This window comes from Microtus ochrogaster, chromosome 8, assembly GCF_000317375.1.
Source record: "Microtus ochrogaster isolate Prairie Vole_2 chromosome 8, MicOch1.0, whole genome shotgun sequence".
NCBI classification, from domain to species: domain Eukaryota; kingdom Metazoa; phylum Chordata; class Mammalia; order Rodentia; family Cricetidae; genus Microtus; species Microtus ochrogaster.
Genome location: NC_022015.1, coordinates 73,801,499 through 73,822,320, shown reverse-complemented (window position 1 = coordinate 73,822,320; position 20,822 = coordinate 73,801,499). Strand labels below are relative to the sequence as shown.

General features: G+C 39.6%; 1 protein-coding gene across 4 annotated transcripts in view; it reads right to left on the bottom strand.

The window, feature by feature from the left end:
- The window catches only part of Gbf1 (golgi brefeldin A resistant guanine nucleotide exchange factor 1), a 135,155-nt gene that overhangs the window by 103,392 nt on the left and 10,941 nt on the right, over positions 1–20,822 (bottom strand). For all 4 annotated transcript variants that reach the window (XM_026781113.1, XM_026781114.1, XM_005352402.2 and 1 more), the window contains exon 3: positions 16,201–16,267. In XM_026781113.1, coding sequence (XP_026636914.1) covers positions 16,201–16,267 — 67 coding nt within the window. The remainder of the gene's footprint in view (positions 1–16,200; positions 16,268–20,822) is intronic.

The window sequence follows — 20,822 nt, the reverse complement described above, 5'->3', positions numbered from 1 at the left end:
GCCTGTCCTGGAACTAGCTCTTGTAGACCAGGCTGGTCTCGAACTCACAGAGATCCACCTGCCTCTGCCTCCCAAGTGCTGGGATTAAAAGCGTGCGCCACCACCGCCCGGCCCAGAGAACCGCATTTCTAAGACTCTGGCCAGTTACATATTAAAAGCCATAAAGTACAAAGACAGGCTTCACCCAGGAGCATCACGGCTTCTGAGCTGACATATATCAGTTCAGCACAGTCCATCAGAAGCTCTTTCCCGGGAACCAGCTTCAGTGCATTGTGGTCAATGTGAATAGTTGTTTTAACAGACAGTCTGAGCAATAGTGTAACACTGAAACCTATTTTCATCAGCTCTTCTATTTATTTTCTCTAGTGAATTCTCACTTTTATGATTTGAATTCTTCTTATCTTTACTGTAACTCCTTTTAATGCTGTCTTACTTGTAAAAATGTTTTGTTTGGTTCTGCTCAGTGTTTCAAAGAGCTGTAAAACCTTGGTGGGTTGACCCATGACTCTTCATGCCACTCAGTCACTAAATTCTTTTTCTACCAAAAGAACAGCATCACAGCTGGGCACACTGGTGTACTACTATAATCCCAGCATTTGGAAGACTAAAGCAGGAGGATTGTGAATTCACAACCAGCCTGAACAGCATAGTTAGTATCCATCTCCAAAAAGAAAAGACAAAATAGAAAGGGGCTAAGGGCATAGCTTAGTTGGTAAAGTGATTGCTTAGCATGCACAAAGTCCTGGGTTCAATCTTTGAAATACATAAATCAGACATGGGGTCCATGCCTGCAACCCCAGCTCTTGGAAGGCAGAGACAGAAGGATCAAAAATTCAAGGCCATTCTCAGCTATACAGTGAATTTGAGGCTAGTCTGGATTATATGAGACCCTATCCCTTGTACACCCCAAAAAGAAAAGACAAACTACTTAAAATTCACTCTGTAAATGACTTATTAGTTCCAAGTAGCAAGTAATACTTTTACAATAAAGAATCCATGTAACCCACTTAATCAAGGTATTAAAACTAGTATCACTTTTAAATGGTAACTATAAAAATGACAACCTAAAAGAGTCAATGTATTAGCAGTAACATGCAGAGTCATGTCAAATACTCATAATCTGAATCTAAATATGAGGAAACATTAAAAAATGAGAAATATCCAAAGGGAGGAAATGAGAGAGGAACAAATAGATGGATGATAGATGTATGAACTATAAAAAATGTCAATGTCATAGCTGTGTGTTGTGGCACAGCTATTTAATCCCAACAATCAGGAAGCAGAGGCAAGAGGGTCTCTTATGAGTTTAAGGCTATCCTGTCCACTGTTAAAGGTGCCATCTGTGGTGGTCCTAGATGGTATAAGAAATACACTGGCTAAGCAGACTAGTAAGATGCATTCCCCATGGCTTCTGTTTCAGTTCCTACCTTTGTGTTCCTGCCTTAAGTTTCTGCCCTGACTTTCCTCAGTGATGAAATATGACCTGACAGCTGCAAGATGAAATAAACTCTTTTCACCTCAAGTTGCTTTTGATCCGTGTTTCATCATAGCAATAGAAAAGTAACTAACACATAAATTGGTACCAGGAGTGGGGCTGTGATAGAACTGAGCATGTTGTTTTGGAGGAGTTTAGAATTTGGAGCTAGAAAAGCTACTGGATGTTCAGAGTCTTATGAAATGCTGGGGAAAATAAGGTAACACTGAGATGGACAACAGGTGTACAAGCCCCGTCTATAATTTAGAAAAAAGGAGGGAGGGTCTCTAGACTTTAAGGTCTGCAGACAATGGAGGCCTGCCTGGCTTGTGAAATTTCAATGGAAAGTTTGAGAGATCTTGAAGACTCTACTTGGGAAACTGATATTTTTAATTAAGAATCTGTTGTTCTGGGGCTGGAGAGATGGCTCAGTGGTTAAGGGGACCGCCTGCTCTTCCAAAGGTCCTGAGTTCAATTCCCAGCAACCACATGGTAGCTCACAACCATCTGTAATGAGATCTGGTGCCTCTTCTGGCCTGCAGGTAGAGTACTGAGAATACTGTATAATAAATAAATAAATAAATAAATAAATAAATAAATAAATCTCAAACAAACAAACAAACAAACAAAAATTTCCTAGAGGCAAATCTGTAGGGCCTTTTCTTGATTAATACTGATATGAGAGGGCCCAGCCCACTGTAGGCAATGCTACCCCTGGGCATGTTGTCCTGAATAAGCCACCAGGAACAAGCTAGTAAAGAGCATTTCTTCATGGCCTCTGCTTCAGTTCCTGCCTCCAGGTTCCTACTCCAATTCTCTCAATGATGAAGTGCAACCTGAGAGTTGACAGATGAAATAAACCCTTTCCTCTCTAATTTGCTTTTGGACATGCTGCTGTATCACAGCAACAGAAACCTTAAGTAGGGTTAAATGTTAACGGTAAATTATTGAATTAATGTTAAATTTCTTTTTTTTTTTTTTTGGTTTTTCGAGACAGGGTTTCTCTGTGGTTTTGGAGCCTGTCCTGGAACTAACTCTCTAGACCAGGCTGGTCTCGAACTCACAGAGATCCGCCTGCCTCTGCCTCCCAAGTGCTGGGATTAAAGGCGTATGCCACCACCGCCTGGCTCAATGTTCAATTTCTTGAACTTGGTAACTGTACTTAGATTAAGTGAAATTATCATTGTTCTTAGAAAACATATTATTAAGGTATATATGATTTATTTCTCAAGCAATTTAGAAAAATAACTATATACACATTTGTAGTGAGAAAAAAACAATAAAATCAACTAGTAAAAGGGCATATAGGAGACCTCAGTTTTAATTACACAACTTTTTGCACATTTGAAATTACTGGCTAGACATGGTGGCACACCTGTCATCCAAAAATGAGAAGAATGAGACAGGAGGACAGCTTTGAGTTTGAGGCCAACCTGAGCTATAAAGTAAATTTCAGGCCAGCACGGGCTAGCTACAAAGCAAAACCCTGTCTCAGTAAATGAAAGAAAAATATTTCCAAACCAGATTCCAAAAACTACATATTACTATCGGATGGTCTGATAAAAATGTCCTAAGATCAATTAGGCAAATGGGGAAGAAACAACTGCTGGTGTGGAAACAAGCCGACTTTCTCGTTACCGTTGGTTTTTGGAGAAAAACTATGCTGACAAACATTTCCTTTATCTTCCTTCAGTCCACACATACAATTAATCCTGTTTTATGTTATTACCTGAGCCTGCAATATAGAACCCTGGGAGCTCCCATTCCCTTTAGACATAATTCCACCAAAGCAGGCACTACTCACTTTCTGTCTCCTGGAACCTAGAGAACAAAATGAGTCTTTTAAAACTCTGAAATAAGACTGATTAAGATTTTAGTCTTCTGCCCAACTGGGAGGATTAGTGAGCCTTATTTGGATTCTGACAACAGAAGTCCATTTACACACACACACACACACACACACACACACCACACACACACCACACACACACACACACACACACACACACACACACACAAATTTTTCCCTACAATTTTCTGTCCAGATGAGCTCAACCAAGGACTAATCAGACCTCAAACACCCACTGTCCTAAAGCAGCTAACAAAGCTACCATACAATTACTTATCCCTGTGGTCACTGCTGGGCAGTCAGGGCTGAGAAGGGAGGGAGGCTAGGATGGAACAGCACCATGGCATCCCATGACCACTGCTGTTCAGAAAACACCACTGTTCTCCTGACCATCCTAGGACTTCTTTCTAGAAATCAGAGTTTACAATTTCCTGAGGTCCCATGTGGAAGGTGAACAGACTTCAAAACAGTATCCAGTTGACTACAGATCCCAGAGCTTCTCAAGCCACCAGCTCACCAGATCATAAGCTTTATGAGAACAGAAAGTTTGCCAGTCCCCTTGAAAAGCAGGCCCCTACTAGCCAGTTCAGTTTATGACACACAGTCCATACTAAGAAATATTTACTGACCAGACAGACACACATACACAAACTTCTGCTGAGAGTTCCACGTCTGTAGTTTATAACACAAATGATTCTTCCCTTGACCCACTAGAAGACTAAAAAGACAGCATGTCAAATGCAGTATGTTTAACTTCTACTTTACCATTTATAAAGTGCAAAGTACCAAATGACTCAATCATAATTACATCCACAACCCTTATTTCCTCAAGGAAGAGCATTTATTTTCATGTTTTCTAGAACTGTAATGATTGAAATGGGCTCAAATTAATCCCCGCCTGACAAAAATTGAGTAATCTAGAAACTACCATCTATATAGAACTATTTTACTGGAAGTAAATTCATAGAGATGTAATTCAGACTTAATACCCTCCCGGTTCCCAAACTTTAAGGGGCTCTTGTAGTGGATTTTAATTGTATTTTAATAAATAAAGACTGCCTGAAAATCTGACAGTAAAACAGTCCCAGCAGTTAGCCTTACTGACCAGATTATGGTAACACACACCTTTAATTTCAGTAGCCATAATGACACACATCTTTAATCCCAGTAGCCACACTAGTTGCCACAGAAACTGGGCAGTGCATGCCTTTAATGATGGTGGTGCACACCTTTAATCCCAGCCCTAGAGAGGAATATAAAATGGGAGGAAACAGCTCTCAACAGACAGTCTCATTCTGATATTCCTGTAAGCAGGATCGCTATTTCAGACTAAGATTGAGGTAAGAGCCAGTGACTGGCTGTTTTGCTTTTCAGATCTTCAAGTTGAACCCCAATTTCTGACCCTGAGTTTTTTAAATTGTGCTTCAGGCTCTGGTACCTCACAAAAATAGGAAGAAAACAAGAGCGTCTCGGAGTGCAGTTCAGTGGTAAGCACTTGTCCAGCATGCCTAAGGCCCTGGGTTCTATCCCCCACGGGAAGAAAAGAAGGAAGTAAATAAATAGTGGGAAGGGCATCCTGGCAACACTCTCTTGGACTCCTTGCCCCAGAAATAACACTGTAAATCTAAAACAGTGCTGGAACAGGGTGAATCAAATCAAACTCTACCAGGCTTCCAAACTTCTTTTATTATCAAGAGAAAAACAGCTTATACTATAACCCAGGTTTCTTTTTTTGTGCACATTTGTGTATGTACATTGGGAAGGGACATGTGTGGAGGTCAGAAGGTGACACTGGGTACCTTCCTTGATTTCTTCTTCTTTTTGAGACAAGGTCTCTCCTGAACCTGAAGCTCACCCATTGGCTTAACTATCTGGCCATCACATGCCAAGAATCCTGTCTCCACCTCCCCAGAGCTGGGATTTCAGAGCCATGCCACTGTGCCTGACGTAGGTCCTGGGGATCCCTGTACAGATCCGCAAACTTGGATGGCAAGCACTTTAGAAAATGAGTATCTCCTTATTCCATATCACATGCTTTCAATAAAACAAAATAATATTGCCCTTAATAACACGTGGCATATCAACAGCTTCTACTTTATCTCCCTATCAATGATACTTTATCAGAAAGCAGGACGTGCTCAAAGGAGTCACATCAAAAGAAAAAAGTAACCAGTGTGAAAATGGTTTCATTGGTCAAACAATTTAAACACTAGTAATGACTGATTAATTGTAAACTTTAAGTAAATATTTGTAAGTCAAATAAGCAAAAACCAAATTTGACATCAATAATGGGCATTAATATGCACTTTCCGCTCTGAATACTTATTTAAACCAAGGAATTAAGTGTTTACCATGCTTTTCTAGGATAAATTGGTTTATTCGTCAGTAAGGAGGGCAGTTGTTCACAGATAATGTCAACTAGGAAATGCAAAAAGAATGATAGAATTTAAAAATCATAATTCTCTATGACACAGAGTGAATGTTAGAGAAAGGGATGGTTATATCATCACTTTGTGGATTACTTAACTACAAAGAGAAAATTAACAATCTTAAAATGAAGAGATTATAGCAGGAACACTGGAAGCAAATAATGGCAGAACAAGCCCACACAATGGTACATACCATAGCCCAGCATTTGGGAGGGAGAGGCAGGATTAGGGACTTAAGGTCATTCTCAATTACATAGCAAGGTGAAAGCTAGCCCGAACTACATGAATCCCGTTTCAAACAAACACAACAGCAAAACAGATAACCTTCCATAGCGTGTCTCCTGTGGCAATATAATATGAAACATATATGCATCTGATGAGAATATTCGTGCCAGTCAGGCAATCTAACACTCAAGGGGCAGGAGTTCAGTGAGATCCTGACCTGCCTAAGCTACAGAGAGGCCCTGTCTCAAAAAGACAAGTTAAAAAGGAAATACTCTTGCCAAAAATGTTTAACCTGAATTAAGCCTTTAGCCTTAACTTCTAGTATATAGGAAATACTAGGAAAGGAGAGCAAGTTAAATGACACAGGGAAACTTAGAATGGAAGATAGTCCACAGATAAACGGCTGGCTTTCTACAAAAACACAATGTCAGGAGCTGAAGAAATAGATGGTCCAGTGGTTAAAGGCACTTGTTGCTCTCACAGACGACCTGGGTTCAGGTCCCAGAACCCTCATGGCAGCTCACAACCACCTGTAACTCCAATTCTAGGGGATCCAATGTCCTCATCTGCCCTCTGTGCGCATCAGACACACGTGGTACGCAGATATCACCGATATGCATAAAATAAATCATTTTTTCAATTTTGAAAAAATATAAAAAAATAAAAACAGAGGGGACCCACATGGCACCCGCACCTGTGCAAGTACACACAACCACACTAAGTGAGAAGGTGAGCTGGTAAGACGAACCAGTAAACATGAAGAGCTGCAAAGACTAACAGCCTGAGTTTGGTCCCGGGAACCCAGGGCCAGGCGAGAAGAAAACTGACTCCAGAAAGCTGTCTTCTGACATCCACATCCACACAAAATATAACAAAAATAATCAATTAATTAAAATTGGGGAAGAGATAAGATGCCACACATCCAACTAATATGACATCATAATTCCCTATTGAGAAGCAATCTGAAAATATTACTCTAGCTCTCAGTCATGATACCATCTCAGTTCCTGTTTTGTTAAGTCAATTTGATGTCAGTTTTCTTTTTCTTTTTCCTTTTCAAGATTTGTGTGTGTGTGTGTGTTTTAGTTGTGGTGTCACAGGCCTTGGAAGGCAGAAGCAAGCAGATCTCTGTGAGTTCAAGGTTAGCCTGGTCTACAGAGCAAGTTCCATGTAAGCCCGGGCTACACAGAGAAACCCTGTCTCAAAGAGAAAAAAAAAATACTTATTTTTATTTTTTATATGTATGTATATTTTGTATGCATGTATATATATATATACACACACACACATACACACACACACCGCGTGCATGCCTGATGCGATCGATTCCCTGGAACTGTACTTACAGACAATTGTGAACTGCCATGTGGGTGTTAGGAAATGAATTCTAGAGTTCTCCTAACCACTGAGCCATTTCTCCGCCCCAGGTGCCTGTTATGAAATAGTTGTACACTGTGTGAAGATCTATTACTGTGACTGACTTAATAAAGAGCTGATAGGTCAAGCTAGGCAGGGTGCATAGGTAGGATTTCCAGAAAGAGAAAGGAAGAGGAGGGGGAAATTGAGGGGTGGGAGATGCCAAGAGACACAGAGAGAAAACAAGAGGTACAAGATGGAAGAGACATACTGCCAAGTGATAAAATACAGATTAATATAAATGGGTTAATTTATTTTAGTTACAATTTAGCAATATATATATATTTAGTTAAAAATATTTAGTTAATTTATACTATAAGAGTTAGTCAGGAACAATTCTAAGCTATAGGTCAAGCTTTCGTAACTAATAAGAAGTCTTGCCAGGTGGTAGTGGTGCACACCTTTAATCCCAGAGGTAAGTGGATCTCTATGAGTTCAAGGCCAGCCTGCTCTACAGAGTGAGTTCCAGATCAGGCTCCAAAGCTACACAGAGAAACCGTGTCTCAAAACAAACAAAAAAAAGAAGTCTCCATGTCTTTATTTGGGAGCTTTCTGTTGGGACAGAAAAAGAGTCAAGATAGAAAAAGACTCATTATAGATGACAATTTTCTTAAATGTATTGTTTACTTAAAGAAAACGAAACTTCATGTGAAATAAGGTTTTTTTTTTCCAGGTTTTTTTTTCTGACAATTAATTGTCTTACTTAAAAACAAAAATAACTAATAGAAAAACCCTTACCAATATCAGGGAATTTTATTTGCTCATATTTTTAAGGACTTTTCCCAACCCAAGGGCAATCGTAGGTAACACTGAAGTTCTTTTGACCCTTTACCTCTCTGATCAATGTCCCCGTCCACTCTTACCCTCCAGTTCTTAAGCTGCTTTCTGGGATATGGGATGAGGAAGCAGCTGCATGGGTGACTACAGAGATCACTTCCTCCTACAGTACATCTGGTCCTGCCCTTCTACCAAATCAAATGCCGATTTATTGCCCTCTGATGGATATAGTCTATCAGGCTACTTCCAAATACCCATAGTTCATACTAGGCCAGAAACTTGAGGCAATAATGTGAATTCCACAAACTGACAAGTAATTGCTCAATAAGCGTGGAACAAGGAAAGGCCAGTTGTATTCTGTGCACATGTGGCAGCCCTTCATAACTTAGCCTACAGTGGTAGCAGTGTTAACAGAAGACTGGCGTTCCAGCCAGCAGGCGTCCAGGAGTCCTTGTCCATCTAAGTCTGAAAGGTTATACAACAAACAAAATGGGTAATAGCTGTGTTGACTTCCTGAGGCAAAACTGAGAACATAAAGTAGTCATAGCTCCCTACCTACCATAATCTTCTAAGGTGATCTGAGCTGAAGAGTTCTAATTTATATTTCGTTATATATCTAACTCTCTTCTAATGGCTATCAGGATAAAATAAAGGATTTGTTCTTTCCATAAACATACCCTATACTATTTCAGAAACTGGGGTGGTCAATTAAGGACCTACGAACATGAGGCAGGTAGAGATGGGGAGGGCTAAAACAAACTCTTCACTATCTTTCCTCCTTAAAACTACATACTGATTGGATTTCAAACATTTGGCTTTCTCTGAAATCCTTTTGGCATTTGCCCTGAGTTTGAGTGGGTGTGGAAGAAGAGGAATCTGCCTGCCTCCTTGTTAAAAACAAAAGAGCAGCTGGCTTTCCCTCTCTTTTTACTCAACTGATTGCTGACACAGCAAGTTGGGCATATACCCAGGGAGACATATTAGGTCTCAAGAAATAGATGTGCTAAAGAGAACAAAGGCAATGAAAGCAACCCCCATGATTCTGACACCTAACAGAGAGCATCCTGCTACAGTGCCTACAAACTATGCTACAAAGTACTCAGGTACCTTTGCCTCTGTTTCTGAGAACTAAGATATTAACAGTGCATTATTATTGCTGTTACTGTTACTGCTACTACTGCTACTACTACTTACAAGCCTCTTTATTATAGAAAACATGCATTCCTACCAGCCAGACTTGATTCTGACTGCTATGTCTATGTCCAGGTATTATGGAAAGTAAAGGCAGAGCTGTACCCACAAGAAGAAGCAAGACTATACAGAGCTCTCTTCTCTCCCCTCCTCTTCTCTCTCTGAGACAGGGTCTCATTATGAATCCATCCTTTCCTAGAATTCACTGTATAAACCAGGCTGGCCTCAAACTCATGATCCACCTGCTTCAGCCTCCCATGTTATAACAGACATGCACCACCATATTCAACTATCTAGTCTCAAGATACTTATTCTCTTATACTCGCCCTCTCATGTGTGTGCATGTTCAAGTATATATGAGTTTCTGGTGTGGTACACAGGCACATGGAGGCCAAAAGTCACTATCGAGTGTCATCTATTGTTTTCCACCTTTTATCCCGCCCCCCCCCACCAAGACAGGGTTTTACTGTATTCTGTAGCCTTGACTGTCTGGATCTCACTCTGTAGACCAAGTGGACCTTGAACTCAAAGAGATCTGTCTGCCTCTGCCTTCCAAGTGCTCGGATTAAATGTGTGCGCTACCACTGCCTGGCTATCTCTACCTTATTTTTGAGGCAGGGTCTCATATCCTTTTTTAACAAGGTTTCATTTTGTTATCCAATCATGCTTTGAACTGCTAGGCTTCAACAATGTTGCCTCTACCTCCCAAACAGATGGAACTGCAAGCATTGTGCCCAGCTATCAAGCCATATTCTAACATTTCATGTTTTGTGTGTCTATGTGTATACATAAACATATATGGTCTTATGTTCTGTTATAAACCAAGAAAGTAAAAAAGGGGTATAGTAAGTGCACACATTTACCCGACTTTGACCCTTCCAATATTCAGCCTTTTATATAAATTTGTCTGCCAACCTTGGTTCTTAAATTTCTTCTAAAGAAAAACAAAGTAGTTTTCTGTTATACCTTGGACAATTCAAAAGTTCAGTTCTAGCCAGACATGCCTTTAATCTTAGCACTCAGAAGACAAAAGTAAACAGACATCTTTAAGTTCCAAGCAAGCCTGGTTTACATAGTGAATTCCATCAACCAGGGCTAATAGTGAGACTCTACCTCAAAACAAAACAAAAGTTCACTTCAGTTCCAAGCGAAACAAAGGCAATAACTAGTGTACCACTATATGCTGGCTAATGCTGTATTACTCATTCTGCTAGTCCCCAAACTATAGACTCCTAAAGAAACAAAATGAGTATATACATTCAATCAATATAGGAAATATATTTAGCAACTTTTCATATAATGCATTCAATCTTTTTCTTAAATAAAAAATCTTTTATTTACTCCTAAAATCTCTCTCCTATACCTCTCTCCTCTTCTAAATGAAACCTGAGGTATAAGCTTTTTTGAACTGTTTTTCTCTACCTAGGCAGCTATTTCTAAGATGCCTAGGCCAGACAGGTGTTAAGTCATAGTTCTTCTCCAGTTGGCTTCCAGACTCTGTTTAAATGTTCTCTGAAACCTCTGGAGGGTAGATGTACTCAAACCTCCTAGCTCAGATTCTGAATTCAAAAAGCTTGAGACAGACTGTACCCTACAGGTGTGTTTGTCCAAGATAAACTATATTTAAATAAACTTCTAACACATTCACTTTCTCCAGGCACCTGCTTCTCCCTCTTAGATTCAAGTATGTTAGTTCCTGATATCCCAGTTAGTTCAGTAAAGAAATATTCTATCCACTGATGTCTTTGGAAACATCTAAGTTTTGGGCATAACAGCTTTACATGAGAAAGCCGAATTGAAAAACATTTTTTTTCATTCTCCTTGATTTGTTTGTTATCAAAGAAACAAGAAAAGAAGGCAGCAAGATGGCCATGGCAACACAAACTTGTGATCCCAGCAATGGGAAGACCACCCTGGGCTAAACAGTAATAGCACGTCAAAAGAGAGGAAGGGGAGGAGAGAAAGGTAACAGCAAACTATTCTCATTCCCTGTTGTCTTTTTCATACCTGGCAAGGATCATACAGGATAGAATAGACACCAGTAGCTTCACAGTGGTCAGAGCCATTGGTCTTGTAACACCAGCAGCTACAAAACACATTTGGTTCTCCCCATACACTCTATACTCTCTCTCTCTCAATTATTATAGATTCAATGTCTAAGTGACTAAGAAAAATGCTTGGCACATAGCAGATATTCAGAAAATATTGTCAAGTAGCAACCCAATAACTCAGGAAAATAAAGAATCCAAATCTCAGAGAATGAATAAGAAAAGGTTCAGAAAAACTACAAGAATTCCATGGTATTTATACTGGCCTCCCTAGTCTGATAATCTGATAAAACAACAAAAAAGTCCTAAAAAGGCCTGGAACTAACTCCAAAAACATACACTGTCTCTCTGTGTCTCTCTCTCTTTCTCACATTCACTTTCACTCTCTCTCTGTCTCTCTCCGTCTCTCTCTCTCTCTCTCTCTCTCTCTCTCACACACACACACACACACACACACACACACACACACACACACTCACACGGGTTGGAGCCGTATGAGAATGCACACACACAAAACTAATAAAAGGTCTTCCTCAAGCCTGGCCCTGAAGGCTTAAATGCCATTAAGAGATAGTCCCAAATGGATATGGTGGCAAACACCTAGAATCCCATCTCTTGGGAGGTGGAGGTAAGAGAATTCTAATTTTGAAGCCAGTCTGAGCTATATGATAAGACTTTGTCAAAATAAACAAATAAATAAATAAATAAAAACAAGGCTGGGATTGGGATGTAGCTTTATGGTAGAGTACTTACCTAACATGTACAAGGTCATGGATACAATCCCCAGTACCAAAAAAATCCTTCAAAGCCGGGCGGTGGTGGCGCACGCCTTTAATCCTAGCACTCAGGAGGCAGAGGCAGGCAGATCTCTGTGAGTTCGAGACCAGCCTTGTCTACAGAGCTAGTTCCAGGACAGGCTCCAAAGCCACAGAGAAACCCTGTCTCGAAAAACAAAAAAAAAAAAAACAAAAAAAATCCTTCAAGAAATTTTTGTTGTGATATTTTTAAATATTTCTTTCTGTTCTAAATCCAAGATTTTTCTAGCAAAGAATCCTTTTGTACAAATATGTGTGCACACACATGAACACATAGACATATATGGGGGATGAGCTTGAAGACCAAGGAAAAGGGCAGTCTAAATCTGGATTAAAAAATAAGCACAGCCAAACACCACAAATCACAACTGAATACAACTCATTTCAGGAATGTATATAACTATACTAGATAAGGGTACTAAGACTTGCAAAGACTTCTCTAATCTGGTAAAAAATTAACCAAAAAAATTGACCATGTCTCATTCTTCTCAATTGTCCATCTCTTTTCACACCTAAAACCAAGAGCAATATCAGGAAGATATTCGGCCTTCCTTCTTATGCTCCCATTCCAGAGCACACGTCACCACAGGGTCTAGCTGTGAGGTTGAACATAACTCTAGCATTTTGCTAGAGCCCCATAAGATTACTAGAAGGGTGAAAGGAAATGTATCATTGGAATCTAAAACTGTGGCAGGGTTTGACAGATACAAAGGCTACTTAGGGACAAAAGGGCCACTGCCCACTCCCACAGTGGCCCTTTGCCATAAGCCCAGGATACCCCAGCCCTGCAGGCAGCACAGAGTTAACTACCCACCCGTTCTGAGAAGCACAAAGGTACATCACTGCAACATGTCTAACATTTACATTGCCTCTCTCTGCTCATTAAACAGGTTTTGGTTAAATAATGAACAAACTGTATTACAGACTCCGATGAGAATTCCAAAATTATAAATCAACTGGGAAAGCCCAAAGGAGCAGACAGACAGGGAGGGGGGAGAAGGATAATATTGACTAATATAAAGGGCGCAGCTTGACAGTGGATATTCCTGCCACACCTGATCAAACACACTCTGTGGGGGGAGGGGAAAGAGAGCAAGAGAGGGGAGATGGGACAAGACAGCCTGAAATTTGCATCCGGAAAAGATTAAAAGGGATTCTTTGGGGATAGAGAAAATACATAATATATATTACTATAAATGCAAAACTGTACTAAAGCTAACTCAAATGTCAAAGATTACAGCTTGAATAAATTTAAATATAAAAGCCATGTGCTTCCTTGAGTTAATGAGAGAGACGTAAAAGGACAAAGTGGCCAAGAGGCTGCCTTATGCTGCCTTTGCTGGGCAATGGGTCCAAAGCTCAGCCATGACTACATCCAAAGGCTTCCCTCCAGAGTTCTAAGCCCTAAGAAATGTGAATTCATCAGTTTTGTAACTTACATTTGATTTTTTTTAATGACAGATAAAGCTAGGTACAGTGGTGCACACCTATAGTCCCAGCTACTCAGGAGGTTGGCAGATACATCATTTGAGTCCAGAAACTCAAAGCAAGCCTGGACAGTACAATAAAACCCTGATTACATTTTAAAAAAACACACACACACACTTTGAGCTACAATTCACATGCCATAAAATTTATCCTTGTAAAGTATACAGCTCAGTGGTTTTTAATAGACTTTCAACATTGTACAAGCATAAAACACTTTCTTCACTCCCGAAGAAACTCCTCACAGAAATCACACTTCTGCATTAACTCCTTCAGAAGACCCTCTGAAAGGATCTAAGAGCCCTTAATGACTAAGGGGAACAATCAAGTCCCCCTCACTGATACTTTTGTCAAAGTAACAATATACAAATTCTGTACTCTTGATTGTAGGGAATGAAGTTATCACAGTTTGTGTAGATACTGACTACAAATATTCCCAAAGATCCTCTGTGAGGATAACTGCCATGGACTCAGTCAGCCTCACAGGAAACAAGGTTCTCATATCCTTATACAGGAAATTTATACAAAGAAAGAAAAAAAAGGAAAAATTTCGAGCTAGTATTGAGCAGACGCCTGTAACATCAGCACTCCAGGAGCTACAAGTGAGCTTGAGCTGATGTGAGTACTGGAGCTCATGTTAAGCACGGAGCCATTGTCTATACTGCTTCTCTAACTTCTCTAACTTTTTGGTTTGTTTGTTTGCCACTAGGGATTGAACCTGAGGCCTTGTGAATTCGAGGCAAGTGCACTACCATTGAGCTGATCCATTTGTATCTTTTTTTTAATTTTGAGACAGGGTCTCATTAAGTTGCCCAGGCTGGCCTTGAACTCATTCTATAGCCTAGACAAGTCTTAAACTTTCAATCCTCCTGCCTCAGGCTCCTATATTGAGATTACAGGTCTGTACCACTATGTCTAGGTTGTTTATTTGCTTGCTTGTTTGTTGAGGAGAGGACCTTATTTTGTAGCACAGACTCTTCTGGAGTCAGTGTGTATGGGAACGTGAGGACAATAAGCAGAGTCTCAGTCCCTCTGTGATGTTCTTAGTCACATGTGCTCAGCTTTGCCTCCAGTTCACAGCAGTCCTTCTGTCTCATCCTGAGTGCTTGGATTACAGGGGTCAGTACCAGACTTGGCTATAAGCCAAGTTTAGTTTATAAAACTAAAAATTTAAAACCTTTTCAGTGAAGCAAAATTCATTCCTTTATAGATAACTTCAGTCCATGTTTGGGAAAATAACTAACTTTCTCCAAACCTTATCCTGTGTTTCTCATAAAATGAGGAACTTCTTTTTCATTTAATGTATGTTTAAGTTGTTGAAGTCTAAATACTGTTCAATTATGGGATGATATACCACTATCTAACAGCATTCCAAGGCTACATTACAAGAGCCCTTTAGGATCAACACAGGAATACATTTCTGAGTCATTTCCTTTTAGTCTATATTACCTTTAAAAAGCACAAGTACAAAATAAAAGCAATAAATAACAACAACAAAAACCACATGGGTATTGACTTTTTTCTTCCCTCTTCTCCCACACATACAATAAAAGGCACTTTGTATATACAGTCCTCTCTAATTAAATGCACCAAAGCAATGGACAACATGAAGAAGAGCACTAAAGCAAGTGTCAGAAGCCTAAAATTTACTCGATTCGGCCTCTGAGATTAGCTAAATCACTTTAGGTGTACTATTTGCTTTTTGGTTTTTTGTTTGTCTTTTGTTGTTTTTTTTTTTTCATTTGAGATAGGATCTCAAGTAGCTCAGGCTAGCCTAAAACTGGTATATAGCTAAAGGATGATATTGAACTTCTGAACCTCTTGGCTTCTCCTCCCAAGACCTGATATTACAGACAAGGTCCATGCTACCACAAAGTTTTTGAGGTGCTACAGATTGAACCTAGGGCTTATTCAAGGGAGATCACCACTTGACAAACTGAGCTACATCTCCAAACCTTCAGGCAGATCACGTTAAACCCTCTACACTTCACTTTCTGTCATAAAAAGGGGGCGTTATGCATGTCTCTTTCACACATTTCTGTAAGTTAACAAAGATAATATACAAATGGCTTTGAAAATTCTAAATGTGAATAATATATAAAGTTAATTTGATTAGGAAAATAAAAGAACAAAGGATTCTGAGAACATAGGAAGACTGAAAGCAATGACTAGGGATTGACAAGCTTTATCCCCGAGCCCAATCTGACTTGCATACTTCTTAAGAAAATATATACTTCTAATGTACTTATGACTAGTGAGCTGCATGGACAGAGCTGAGCAGCCACAGAGCCGCATACAGCCTACAAAGCCTAAAGCGTTTACTATATGGTCCTTTGTTTCCATTTAATTGTCCTATATGATCCTTTATAAGAAAGTTTTGTCTATCCCTGCAGTAAATCAAATACATGTATTTCTTACTAGGCCAGGTAATTCTGTCTGCATGTGGAGCCTTACCTGTTACACTGTTTCCCACGTGTGGCACCTTCCTTACCTGTTACGCTGTTTAAGACCTCCTTTAAATGACTGAAACTGTGCAGTAGAGGATCCCGCTCTTCATCCTGGAGAATCACAGGTCAAGAAGAAAAATGACTAGTCCAAAACAGTAAAGAGAAAATGAAAGATCAAAACTATCTCCCTAAATCCAACCATAAAATTCAGTATGTTTTCTTTCTGAGGAAAAGAAACTTAACCACGGCTCCTCACTCTCCTATTTCAGAGACACTGTGATCTTACCTAAAGTAAGTTCAATGCTAATCTATAACCCAGTTCCTTTTATTCTTCTTAACATGTTTTACTACATTTTATTTATTTTGTGTACATGTGCATGCCGTAGCACACATGTGATGGTGAGGAAACGACATGTGGACTCGGTTCTCCCCTTCCACCTTATGACCCCCGGGGATCACACTCTAGCTAGTCATTGGGCTTGTGCCTGCCCACTGAGCCATCTCACTGGCTTCAACCTAGCTTCTCCTGTTAATCACAGCCAAATATGGGGGGGATCTTGAAAGTTTGGCAACAGCAAAATATTCCTGAATACAGAATGATCAAAATTTAATTCAAAATCAAAATGAATTCAGGGAGTTTCAGGCAGTGTGCCTATGATGCATTTTCCTTACTTTGCTGCCGGCAGTCAGTGTTCTAATCACACAACATGCACTTTGCATTGCACATGCCACACCTTGTACCACAATGAGCATGCCCAAACCACATTAGCTCAGATTTCAAGCTGGTATGTTTTATGAGTTGCAGTACTTTTGCTGTAAAGAAGTTTTCTGCTCCTCTAGAAACATAATATAAATTTAGTGATGGGAAGAAATTTTTTTAAAAATTTTACTGCCATTCCTCAGAATGTAGGATCAAATTAGAACACCTTTGTATTGTGTTAGAGAATATTTGGTTTTAAAAATGGCTGCTTGTAGGCAGAGGCAGGTGTATCTCTGTGAGTTCAAGGTTAGCCTGGTCTATGAAGAGAGTGCTGGGACCGCCAAGGCTCCACAGAAAATTCCAATTAAAAGAAAATTATAAAATCAAATCAAAATATCTATCAACTCCAAAAAATGAACAATATTCTATGTCCTGCAGTACCAAATACTCAGTGATGATTTAATTCTTTATGTAAGAATAAATAAGTACATCTATCTTCCTCATTAGTATGTAAATCTGCTTTCTTCTTTAATAAATGGCAAGGCTATATGTTTATCAAAGAATGTTTTTAAAACATTTATTTGTGCTGGGCAGTGGTAGCACATGTCTTTAATTCCAGCACTCAGGAGGCAGAGACAGGTGGATCTCTGAGTTCGAGGCCAGCCTAGTCTACTGAGCAAGTTCCAGGACAGACTCCAAAGTTACAAAAAAAACCTGTCTTGAAAAACAAAACAAAAAAAGTATATATTTATGTGTGTATATGTATGGGCACTCAGATGACTTGGCGTAAGTGTGAAAATCATGAAAGTATGCAGGAGTTGCTTCTCTCTTTCCAATATGTTCTGGGGATCAAACTTGAGTTATCAGGCTTGGTGGCAAGCACCTCCACCCTCTAAGCCATCTCAGCAACTCCCAAACAATTATTTTTTAAATAAGTTTCTTTGTGATTTATTATCAGTAAATGTTTTATTTGTATGTCTAGGTGCCCCATAGTATTTTAAATTTTCTCAAACAAACAAGGACCAAAAGTGAAAAAAAGTGACCAAGAACACCATTTATTTATGTATGTAAAAACCCACATCTCTCTTCTTTTATTTCACATGTATACATGATACAGAATATATCAGAACTTTCTAACTTGGCAAAGATAAACTATTTGGTGAGTATGTTTGGAATATCCCCATGTTTATTCAAAAACACGGATTGAGGGCTAGAGAGATGGCTTAGCAGGTAAAATATTAGTTAGAAAACACTAAACTTATTTTTATAATTGTGCAAAACTTTGTTCACACAATTCTACAAATAAGCACACATACATACATATGTGTGTTATAATACATACACAACAACAAGCAGCCAACTTTAAAACTATATGTGAGGGAACACAGTAAAGAAACTGATGACATAATCATTTCATGAGGGGAAAGGTTTTCATTGTGTATCAGAGAAAGAAAAAAATTCAGAGGCATCTGGAAGAGTCCAGAGCAGAGAGAAAAAAGAAACAGACTGGACATGGTCAGGGCTAGGGCAGCTGGATAATGGGACAGAATACTGGAGATAGCAAGAGAGCAACAGAACTTGAGAGAACAGGGGGTGGACAAATCATGTGAATTATAAGGAAGAATAGCTGGCAGGAGGGCTCTTTTGGAAACAGCAACAACAACAGAAAAAAATTCACAAGTTCCTAAAGAACGCTGGCTTTTATCTGCAGCCAGAAATCCTTCAATAGGCCAGCTTGAACCCATTTATGGATATATGGGCTTCCTGAGACCTAACACTAACAATGAAGTTTCTTATTCATTTCACTGGCAAGATAAGACCTGCTCTGTATGTGGAAGCTTACAGACTCCATTGCACAGATTATCATCATTGTTATTTTGCTTACATGCATGGCTGTGTGAGGGTGACTGAACACCTGAAACTGTAGTTCAGTCTGGCAATTACAATTGGCAATTGTAAACAGTCATGTGAGTGCTTGGAACTGAACCAGGGTCTTCCAGAAGAGTAGTCAGTGCTCATAGCCTCGGAGCTATCTCTCCAGCCACAGATAATAATTTTTGAAGATTTAAAAAGACGGGACACTGGATCCTTGGAACTGGAGTTACAGGTGGCTGTGGGCACCCAGCTGTGGCAGCAGTGCTCTTAACTACTAAGTCATCTCTCTAGCCCTGGTCATGGTGCCTGCCACAACAACAGATGAAACTAAGAAGACACTAGCTCACTCCCACTATCGAAAATGCTTCCTTTCTTAATAAAGTATCTCTGTTTCATATATGTGTACAGTATATACATACACACACATATATATATTTACATACATATATTATACATGTATAGAGAGAAGAATATGATGATCTTTTGGGTTAAACCTATAAATCTGATGCAAATTAAAATAAAACAGAAGTATCCTTGGATACCAAGAACAATTCTGAATTCCTATTATTACTGAAAACATGATGTTATTTTAATCAGGGGGATTTTTTTCATGTTTATTTTGTGTGTATGTGTATGTAAAGACCACACATCAACCTGTGGGCATCAGTTCTCCTTTTCCACCATGTGGATTCCAGGCATTGAACCTAAGTAGTCAGGCGTGGTGGTGTAAATGAAAATGCCCCCATAGGCTCATCTTTTTTTTTTTTTTTTTTGAGACACAGGGTTTCTCTGTGGCTTTGGAGCCTGTCCTGGAACTAGCTCTTATAGACCAGGCTGGTCTCGAACTCACAGAGATCCACCTGCCTCTGCCTCCCGAGTGCTGGGATTAAAGGCGTGCGCCACCACCGCCCGGCTAGGCTCATATTTTTGAATACTTGGTCACCAGGGAATAGATCAGAAGGTTTGGACTTGTTGGAGTAGGTGTGGCCTTGTTGGAGGAAGTGTGTCACTGGTGGTGGACACTGAGGTCTCAAAAGCCCATGCCAGGCCCATTTTCTCTTTCTCTTTGTCTACTGCCTACAGATCAGGATGTTGTTCTCAGCTACTGTTCTAGTACCATGGGTGGCGCCATGCTAAATTAAATGCTTTCTTTCATAAGAGTTTCTTAGGTTATGATGTCTCTCACAGCAATAGAACAGTGATTAACACATCAGGCTTTATCCACTCACCCACCTTGCCAGCAGCCGTTCTTTTATGTTTGTTTAAAAAATAATGGGTTTCAACTAGAGGGTAGTGGTGGTGCAGACCTATTCCTAGCATTTAGGAAGTGGAGGTAAAAAGACCAAGAGTTGAGCTAGGCACATCTTTAATCCCAGCACTCGGGAGGCAGAGGCAGGCAGATTTCTGTAAGTTCAAAGGCAAGCTGGTCTACAAGAGCTAGTTCCAGGATAGGTTCCAAAGCTACAGAGAAATACTGTCTTGAAAAACCAAGGAAAAAAAAAAAAAAAGACCAGGAGTTTAAAGATAGCCTCAGTTACATACTAGGTTTAAAGAAATAAATAAATAAATAAATAAATAAATAAATAAATAAATAAATAAATAGGATGGGTATCATTATGGTATTTTCATATATATGTCAGTTTGGAAGCTCCATCTTGGCCCCCAATTCTTGGTCCCCCCCATTCCAAACCCCTACAGGTTAAGACATGGTCCCCCCCTCCACTACTTGCTATATGGATGTCCCTCATGGTTTCTCTCTTTTCCCTGGGATCACCTGGGAATGCTTTGCTCATTAAACCTGGACTATTCATTTGGCCTGCTCTGATTTGTTGCATCAGCAGAGAGACTTAATACTGGGTACGAAAACTTTTTGCCATCCTTATACTTTGTTCTTAGTCACTAGCCCCCCTCCCTATCCTACCACCATTCTAGTGGGTTCTCTGTTCCCCTCAAGTAGATTTCCTCTTCTCTCCTTTTGATTTGTTTTGTTTATCATATATAACATGTGTATGAGCATGTATACATATCATGCACATGTGGAAGTCAGAGGACAACTTTATGGAATTGGTTCTCTCCTTCCATTCTTTTTTT